We start from the raw sequence: 10,636 nt of genomic DNA, 5'->3' as shown, positions 1-10,636 counted from the left end.
AGAGGAAAAGGTTTTGTCGGTGACAAAGTCGAAGGTGGACTTCGTGTTGAAGCAGTTGAGGACGTCGTGGAGAGTATGGAAGTCTCCGGCGCTTCCAGCAGCATTGGTGAGAGAGATTTGTGTGTGTGATTTGTTGGAGGTAGATAGATTAATGTGAGAGAGAAGAGAAAGGCTTTTATACGTTTTAATTAGGTTTATCTAATTAATTTTAAATTTTTTAAATTTTAAATTTTAAAAATTTAAAATTAATTATTAATATAAATTAATATGGTTTTGTTTAATTTTTGATTGATAAGCTTTTTGTTTCATATACTTTTCCTCAAGATAATGGTTAAAGATTGGGATGGGTGTTCATTCTAAAAAAAATCATACCTTGCAATTTGCAAAAATACTATATAATTCCAAAATCAAATCCTGAATGTTCTTATATTAAGCTCTTTCAGATGTTACCATTGTTGAATATCGAATGTTATACAATATTGTTTATATATTTTTTAATATATCCTGAAAAAATACGAAAATAGTGAAATTTAAATGTTAATGTGTTTTATGTCAAATTATTGAGTTTAAACTATGCACTATAAATTGGAGCATTTTTTGTTTATATAATTTTAGTTTATGAACTATTGTTGGATTTATATTTTCATGAATGAATTTAATATTTTATATTTTATTTATATTTATTTGAGTTATTTTTTTATTTTTTGAATTAGATAGTTGTAATTTTTACTATTTATTATAATTTATGAAATTTTATGTTCATGCACATCATGCATACCAAGTATTTGATAAAATATTTGAACTAGTTATAGAGTAGATTTTATATTTTTGGTTTGGATTGAAAAATTGGGTGACTTTATGTCATTGATGTCTAAGTTGATTGATAATTTATAGATATTAATTAGTCTTATTTTTACTAATACTAATTTTTTACTAATTAAATTAGTAAGTTATTTAGGACTTGTAGATTAAGATTAACTAAGCCTAATTGACTTTCTTTAATTTATAGAGATTGGCGAATCGATTTTACTCTTTGTAATTATATCATGTTGTGATCAATGACAGATATCACTACTAGAAAATTAGTTATTACAGACAGATATTTCCGACGGATTTTATCCCACGGAAATACAGACGGAATTTCAGAGGGATTTTTTGTCGGAAAACAAAAAAAATGAATTAGCATAAATTACAGACGGAAAACAAAATCCATCGATAATTCCGTCGGTAAAATTAATTTTTTTTTCGTGGGAAATGGTTACAGACGGATTTTCCGTCTGTAATTAAATAGACAAAATGCTTCATTTTATTAAATTATTACAGACAGAAAATCCGTCTGTAATTTAAAATTTTCCGTCGAAAAATTTTAATTTAAACCTAATTTCATCCCAAGCCTATCGAACTCCTTTCACACACACAAAACCATATTTCTTCTTTTTCTTCCTTCCTTCTCTCTTTCTCTTTCTTCTTTCACACCCTAGAACCCTAACTAACCACAATTTCTCTCAGAAATGGTGTTTCACCATTGCAGAAAACTCTTGCCAGAAATCTGAGTCCCTCAGCCACGTGGAGCAGAATTGTTCTTCAAACTGTGATGATTGCCTCAAAATCTGCATCACCAACCCCCAATACTACTATTATTCCCAACCACCGCCACCGCCACCGCCATCGCCACCGATTCCTCCTCTCCCCATAGACGATACATCAGACTATGGAAAAAGCCACGCGCTCTCGCCCTACTTGGTCCTTGCTCTCTCCGTTATCGGAGCTGCTTTCTTCGTTGTTATTTGCTATGCAATCTTCGCGAGGATCTTCAGAAGGAGGAGAAGATCCTTATCGCCACCGTTGAATCTTCGAACACAGGATAATACGCGTGATGATTTCTTCGTTGATGAGGAGCACGGTCCTGTGGTGGACCACCCGATCTGGTACATCCGTAACCCTATCGAGCTCTGTTAGCTACAATTCTTCTATTCCATCCGTACACTCTTTCAACAAGGTTTTTGCTTTTCTTAATTTACTTCTGTATTTATCTTGGTCTTGCTTGTTTAGGTTTATTAGGACTTATTCTTTTTTCTCATTTGTTCTTTTGTGTGTATGAACTACTTTGCAGATTGATTGTTTTGTATATAGCTTCTGCTTTCGTTTTATTAGTTCCATAGAGCTTCAAATTGGAAGGAGGCTTTACCTCCAGGGATTAAGGGATTCTGAGTCATGGATGTGATATCGGAAGCTCTTCGAGCTTGTCAAAAAACTTCCATGAGATGGATTCATCATCTGAAGATGAGGATCAGGGAACTCATCAATGTGGTTCTGGCAGTTCCAAAGATAAAATTCCTCTTCCTGGGCGGCTGTGGAGAAGCTTACTATTGCAGGTAAGGTTGTAGTTGTTTGAAATGATGTAGGGTGTATAATGCTTTTGTTTTGTAATTTTTCCTACTTGGGAATAGAAGTAAATAAGTGCTGTGAAAGTCCTATGAAAATGTTTGTAAATAATGTATGTTAACTTGAGTTCTAAAACAACAGTACAATGAGAAAGCTACACAATACCACTATTTCTATCTTCGGCTGGAGATTATGAAAAAATCAGCCCATGCTCCGGTTCTTGCAAATTATTCTTTCTGGATTGTGCTTTGGAATAATCTGTTTTGATGATGTTGTCAATGCCTTTAGCACATCAGGTGCAGAGGCTGACTGGGAATCTTCGCATTCTTTACTCTGCACTGGCGAGAGGTCTGATCCCGCTCATAGGGAGGCACTTCTTAAATTCAATAAACATGCTAATGGTAAGATTCTTTCTGTTTGGAAATCAATGATTTTTAACAATCTAAATTTCTTCAGAATATATTATTTTCTTTATGTTCCTGTTTATTTACCATAAGTGAAGTAGAAGTTTCATAAGTGAAGCTAACTACATTGAATTATCTGGTGTCAAGGCAAGTGATTTCAATGAACCATCTATACACCTGAACTTGTCATTATGATTTTGTTATTATTTTGCTATGTTTGCTAGTGTTTCTAATTCTTTATGCTATTTAGAAGCTTGTTTATAACTTGAATATAGTGATATACTGATGTTAGCTGAATGGAATAGATGCACATTTACCTAAAATGTTGTTCACAGTGCACAGATAACTTGAGAATTGGTCATGTCAATTATATTGGTGGAACTATTTAAACATTTTTATCTAGTGGCCATGTCAATTAAAATTGGGACTGTTGATTTCAGGGATGATATAGTGATATGGGCAAGGAAAAAGACTGGTTCGTCTGTTATTAGGATAAATTCGAAAAAGAAGGCAGAGGAATTTCTGACAAAGTATCATACATTTGTTATTGGTCGGTTTGACAAATTTGAGGTAAGAAACACTTGGAAAACTCATTGTTAGTGTTTTCACTTTTCTGGGCTGTGCTAATTTTTGTGTGCAAATATATCAGGGACATGAATATGACGAATTCGTGAGAGCTGCAAAGTTGGATAATGAACCTGAAATATATACTGCATATGGTGAGTCGGCAATTGTTTCAATCCTTATGTTCAATGAGTTTAGGTTTGGTCAATGGCAGTTTTAAATTTTGGTTGGTTTTGACTTTGAAGTTTCAATCTTTCCCCTGTTTCTGGATTTTGATCTCTGCCTCCAAAGGAGAAGAAAAGGTGAGTTTCTCTTCATTTTTTCATTTTGCTTCTGAGTTTCTAACTCAATTTTGTTTCAGTAGAATTTAATTTCTTGAATCATATGACAATAAAATTTGCTTTTTGAGCATATATATTACTTATTTGAAAATTCATAAACTGGTTTTGTAGAATTGAATTTATGTGTGGAACTCAGCAATTAGAATCTTGATCTATGTATTCCACAAGTATGCTTCATGAAAAAATTACGGGGTCAAAGCTCGGAATTTGAGTTTAGGTGCGGCTTCTTGTTTCCTTTACGGTTTGGATATATAGCAAGTTGAGCTTTTCGTAGATGGAGCGCTTCAAAAGTTGTTTTCAGTTGCTTCCACTATCTGTAGTGTTTTAATGGATTATTTGATGGTTTAATCCTTAATTAGGATCTGAATTGTGTGACTGTCCACTTCAATTCAGTTCTCTTCTTTGAAAAGGTGTTCCTTTTGGGCTAATAAGAACAATTTCTAATTGACATTAGTTGCATAGAACGAATCTTAATTAATATTTTATCTATATATTTTGAAGATAATTCTATTTTCTACCTTGCGTGTCTTATTCATATAACTTATACTATACTTCATTAATTGCTATTAGTATTATTTGTACATCTGAATTGAATTAGGAATTATATATTGCTACAACATATTTCACTTACAAAACATACAATTCATGCACTAAGTTGATTCATATGCATGACACTTCTCTATGCTAATTAACATCAGTATATATGCAGTGCACATGCAATATATGTATCTATAGCGAGTATACATACATATCTGTGTATATATATATATATATACATACATATCTGTGTGTATATATATATATATATATAATCATGAGATTGTGCTTATTTCTGAAGTGCTGACACCTTTGCAGAGCATACTCTTTCGATATAATACCATTGTTTATATTAATGTATATTTGAGTTTGATTTTTCATTTGCTTAATACTTACAATAATATTTATTCTTCAATTTTTTTTATCTTTTTTATTTCTCCCTGAGATATTTAGACTGCAAATTTAAATTTTATTTTCTTGCAATGATATAAACCTTTTGATGAAACTCATTTTCAGATAAAAGCATTGCAACATGAACTTGTATAGAGGGTTACTTTATTTAAAGGGACCAAGACCAACACTAAGGTTGTAGTGGTATGTTTCTAACATACAATTCTGAGCTTCATTTATTTTTGTACCTTAGAAAATGTTACATGTTAAAAAAAGGTGGAGATGAAGAATGGAAACTTGGCAGATGATGGAGATGATGAAGCAGGGAGCTAGCTATCACAAACAGAGGAACATGAATAATAGAAGAAGATCCATTAGGCGTAGATGTAAATGCTTGCATGGTGCTCATTCTCTCCTACAAATTTAAATCTATCAAATGTTTCTTTTCTTACACTTGTTATTTAATGGTTCTTGACTTGTTGTAATTTTTCAGCTACTCCTTCCCAAAGAATCCACCAAAAACTAGACAAAAGGACAAAGGGGAGCCTCTAGAAGAATTGTTTGAGATAGAGGATGGTAGTTTTGTGGTGAATGTCTTTCATGAAATCAAAGCTTGTGGTGAATGTTATTTAATATTTTGTGGCAAGATAGGGCATTTTGTTCCTTAAATTGACTAATTTCTTTTTGTCACTTGTGCATCATCTTCTATCAGCCAGAGCATCATATACTGAGTTATATTTGTTTATGATTGTAGTATAGAATGAAGTTTGTTTATGAACTATATATTTGAATTGCTGAGATATTTTATCTGGAATTTGCATGCATATTCTTGTTCTTTCCTGTTCTTGTTATGACTTGATTTTGGCTCCTCCTTCTTGTCCTTGTCTGAGCAGGTATGGGGAGACCAAAGGAAAATTTTTCTTCCTGATTTAGGATTAGAAATAGGTGATGATATGAACCTAGCCGCTGGCATTCAGGTGGCATAATTGGCTCTTAAGCATTGGCAAAATAAGAAGCAGCAGCAAAGGATTATTGTCTTTGCTGGAAGGTACAAAAAATTGTCCCTTTCTAAAATATTTAATTCATTTGTTTGTAGCTATTTTCTCATCTAATTATCTCATTTCATGGTTTCTAAAGTCTTGTAAAGCATGAGAAGAAAGTATTGGAGATGATTGGAAGAAAGTTAAAAAAGAATAATGTTGCACTTGACATTGTCAATTTCGGCGAGGAAGATGAGGGGAAGACAGAGAAGCTGGAAGCACTCCTTGCAGCTGTAAACAATAATGATACCAGCCACATTGTTCATGTTCCAACTGGTACAAATGCTCTTTCTGATGTGCTTATAAGGTTTGTGAATTCAATTCATCTTATTTTATTTCTGTTTCTTACTTTTTAATAAGGATTCCCATTTGATCCAGGACTTCTTTGATATACATGTGAGTTAAAGAATTTGTTTATTATCTGCTCGGCTTCTATCCAATTCTGTTCTGTTTTCTTCCAATCTGATTGAAGTTTGGGGCTTTGGACTCTTGTGCTTTTTCTTTTAATCCTTTCCCCAATTATTTACTAGCTCACCAAATAGACATTGGCTCGTCCTTCATATATTTTCTTTGCCAAACCCAAGTAGCAAAAATGGCATGCTTTAGATGGCTCTCGTGAAATATTTGTCATACTTATTCTGTCATCCTATTTTTTTTTGTGTTAGAGGATTCATTGTTGCTCCGACTCTTTTTTGATTCTTTCCTGTAGTACAATAACAAATTTGATTTCTCTATTGAGAAGTAATTTTGTAACCTTGTTTTGTGACAGCAAACCTATTTTTACTGGCAATGGTGAAGGTGGAAGTGGATTTGCAGCTGCTGCAGCAGCAGCAGCTGCAGCTGGTGGTATATCTGGATTTGAGTTCGGTGTGGATCCAAACTTGGACCCCGAGCTAGCTCTTGCTTTAAGAGTTTCAATGGAAGAAGAGAGAGCCAGGCAGGAAGCAACTGCAAAAAAAGCTGCAGAAGAAGCTTCTAAACAAGAGAAGGGTGGTGAGCAGCAAGCCAACTCACAAGATGCAACAATGACTGAGCGTGCTAGTGCATCAGCTTCAGAAGCTGAGACAAAGACAAATGATATGATGGTTGGTGCTATTTGTTCTTTTAGGCAGATTTATTTTTCTATTTCTTCCCCCCATAGGCAGAAGAATTCATGCACATATGGCTGATGGATGCTGATTCATGTCCATTTTTTGAGAAAGAATTCAGTTAATCTTTCTGTAATATATGTAAAATTGTGTAAAATTTAGTATGTTTGAACAATATATTGAGGATTATAGTTGATAATATACTTTGTTTATATTTTGAATTATATTAACTTGTTTGTTTATAATAATTTTTTTTAGCTTTATAATACGATGAATTTGTTTATTTTTTGTAATATTATAAATATTTGAACAAATTAGATAAAAATTTATATTAAATTTATATTTATTTTGTATGAAAACAAGTTTATTTTGTAATTGGAAAAATAAAAAAATATATTTTACCTTACTGACGGATTTACAGACGGATTTTCTGTCTGTAATCGGAACGTGGGATAATTTTTCAAAGTTCAAATTACAGACGAAAAATCTGTCGGAAAATCCGTCTGTAATTACAGACGGAAAATCCGTCGAAAAATCCGTCTGTAATTACAGACGGAAAATCCGTCTGAAAATCCGTCTGTAATTACAGACGGAAAATCCGTCGGAAAGTTCATCGTCTTGGGGAAATGGATGGAGAATTTACAGAGGGAAAATTCGTCGGTAACTGGTAAAAATCCGTCGGTAATTTTCCGATGAAAAAAAATCCGTCGGTAAATAATTTCCGATGAGGCTTTTACAGAGGGACAAAATCCGTCGGTAATTTCGTCGGTAACCAAAAATCCGTCTGTAATATAGACCAAATCTGTCTGTAAATCTGTCTGTATTAAGCCATTTTCTAGTTGTGTATTAAATCGTGACCATACATCTATAGTTACCTTTTTTACTAGATTTTATGGTGATTATAGACATTTTTTTTGTAATGAAGTGTTTTAAAAAAAGGTTAACCTCAACATTTTTACTAAATTTTATTAAATTAAAAAAAAATGTTAGTAAAATTTTTAGTAACACAGAATATGTTTAACTTTTATTAAAATATTATTAATATACATAGATAATATTTTAATATTTTAATAACATACAATTTTTAAATATTAATAAAAGTCATGTAATAGTGAAGTATCTAATAGTGATAAGAGTTTGTTAGCTAGTAAAGTGAGATGGTTTATACTGGAAGTCTGGAACAGATACTTAGATTTGTCTTGAAGATCGAAAATATCTTAAGAATTTGTAATCGGTAAACTATTATGTAATTTATGAAAGAAATCTAATATACATGCATATATTACTTCTGTTATGTCGGAACGAACTCTATCTAATGGTATATAAAATACATTTACACGATAAATGAAGCATGGTCTAAAAGTTCCATGCAAGTTCATCCATATAGTTGATATCATGAGACATGAATTCAGAGTTAAGTACACTTTCCAGCAACCCAAAGTCAAAATTATTATTATTGTTATTATCATTATTGGAGCCCTCCAAAGAAGCATTAGTATTCATCTCAATGATATTATTAGCTTCTCTGATCTCGTCATCATCATCATCAGCAGCAGCATGTAGTGAATGTTGCATTCCTTGCCCTTCTTCCAATGTCTGAACTCTGAAATCTTCAGCATCATGATCAGTCCTTGAATTCCATAATAAGCTATTCTTAGATGGGATACTATTATTCATGCGTGAATAATTATGAGAACAAATAATATTGGAGACATTACTATTATTACTATTATTATTCTCTATTATTCTTGATGGTTCATAACAAAAATCCGATGAGGTAACAATGCTAGACGGTGCTTGAACAACACTTGGTTGAGCCTGATTATTGGTAGGTAGTGAAGAAGAAGAAGAAAGGCCTTGGCTAGTTTCAATAATGGGAGCATTATTATTAGCACTGTTTGGCATATTTGAAGTAATAATGAGAAAGGAATCATTATTATTGTTAGAGAAGTTTGATGATGATGAGGTTGTAATTCTCCTGTGAGAAGAGAGAAGAGTGTGTGTTTGTGGATCTAGGCCTTGAGATATGAGCTTCTTTTTAATGCAAGAGTTCCAGAAATTCTTGACCTCATTGTCTGTTCTACCAGGTAGGTGCTTCGCTATTTGAGCCCATCTGCATATTTAATATTATGCAATTGAATATATGTATAAAATTATTTTATATTAATAATATATTGATATTAAATTTATAAAAAAAATTCAAACGATATGTATAAAAAATTTAACTCGAAAATTAATTATTTTTCTGTCAATATTAACCATTTTTTTTAGTTTAGAATTCTAAATCTTAATTTTAAACTTTAATGATTTATTTAATTGCATACCTGATGAGTACATTTGCAAATATTTACATACCTAACCTAAGCAGCAATAGTTAAATAAATTTTCACGAACTTTTATTTAATTTTTTTAGTTCTTAGATTTAATACATATCTTAAATCAACACCGATTATTCAACGTGTATAAAAATTACTTGTGAGAAAATGATATTAAAAAATAATTGACAATAATCTCATTAAAAAGTTAGAAATATTTCTCTTTTCTGATCTATATAATTTTAGATATTGTCGGGTAGTCCCTTTTACTATTGTGGCATTTTGTTTGTGTGCTTCTAAGTTTCTAAGTTTAGCCTTTATTACCTGTTTCCGAGAATTCTATGAATGTCAATTATGATCTGCTCTTCCTCTAAAGTGAAGGAGCCCCTCTTCAGATCTGGCCTCAGGTAATTTATCCATCTCAATCTGCAACTCTTTCCGCATCTTTGCAATCCTGCCCCAAAAAATAGAAAAACACACACACAGCCCTCATATTATCTCTAATTTGATTTGTACTAGACTTCTATATATTTTTTGTCTCATACACTAAATTAACACAAGAAAAATATTATAGATATAATATATTTTATTATTTTTATTCAACGATTAGTTAATAATATTTAAAAATATTAATTAAAAATATAGTGTTGCATTGCTGAACTAAAAATATTGACCTCATAAATAAAAATACTAATCAATATAAATTAAAATTGTTAACCCTTGAAAAAAATTTTTCTTGATACAAATATTTTTATTACTAAAGGACACATAAAATTTAGTTCATGTAAATTTCATTTGTTATCTAATGATAAAAAGTGTATACATATATCAACTTAGTATATATAAAACTTTTTATTCTACTGCTTTTTCTTCCAAAACCCAAATTCCTATTGCATCTTTTAATAAAAAATAAAAATTACTCCTATGACAGAGAAGCTCACTAAAAAAATTTATTAGCGAAAATGTTTATCCTTTACTCAACTTTACTCTTTACTAAAAATTTTTTCCAACATTTACCCTGAATTTAATTGTTTATGCTTATATATATATATATAGGGAAGAGAGAATGAAATGCCTGCAAATTTAGGGACAGAACTCCAACTTTTGTGGCCATGAGTTGTGATATATCTGAGAAGCTTCTCATCTTCTTCAGGAGACCACAACCCTCTTTTGATCTTCTGTTTGGTGCAGCAACGGTGCCCCATTTCTCTTTCTCTCTCTCTTCCAAAACCAGCACTAATGCTCTCAAGAGTGAATTGATACCAGCATTTGAATTTGGAGGCACTCCATTTATAAATGCTAACCTTTGTTAAGTGACATAATACAAAATGGGTCCCACGCTGTTGGATCATGAGTGAGAGAAATAATGATGATGGTTACTATAGAGTGCATGACAAGTACTATATGCAATGGATTCTCTCTATCATTTGTCCAAATTGCAACACATAAAGTGTGTGCTAAGACTTTCAATTTTTATAAGTAATTAATAACACGTTTTTACCTTTTTTTTTTAAAGATAATTCATAATAAACATCTCATGTCATAAAACCATTCATCCCAAAAGCGTAACCT

General features: G+C 31.7%; 1 protein-coding gene across 1 annotated transcript; it reads right to left on the bottom strand.

Annotated features, from left to right (window-relative positions):
• Positions 1-7,989: 7,989 nt before the first annotated feature.
• On the bottom strand, positions 7,990-10,315 carry LOC130941913 (transcription factor MYB8). Its single transcript, XM_057870553.1, has 3 exons — positions 10,140-10,315; positions 9,389-9,518; positions 7,990-8,862 (listed from the first exon to the last, which is right to left on the bottom strand). Exons 1-3 carry the CDS (start codon positions 10,267-10,269, stop codon positions 8,106-8,108), a joined length of 1,017 nt encoding a protein of 338 aa, XP_057726536.1. The 5' UTR covers positions 10,270-10,315; the 3' UTR covers positions 7,990-8,105.
• Positions 10,316-10,636: the final 321 nt, after the last annotated feature.

This window comes from Arachis stenosperma, chromosome 7 (genome assembly GCF_014773155.1).
Source record: "Arachis stenosperma cultivar V10309 chromosome 7, arast.V10309.gnm1.PFL2, whole genome shotgun sequence".
In the NCBI taxonomy this organism is placed as follows: Eukaryota; Viridiplantae; Streptophyta; class Magnoliopsida; order Fabales; family Fabaceae; genus Arachis; species Arachis stenosperma.
The sequence above is the reverse complement of the archived record's forward strand: the minus strand, read 5'-3'. Positions and strand labels throughout refer to the sequence as shown.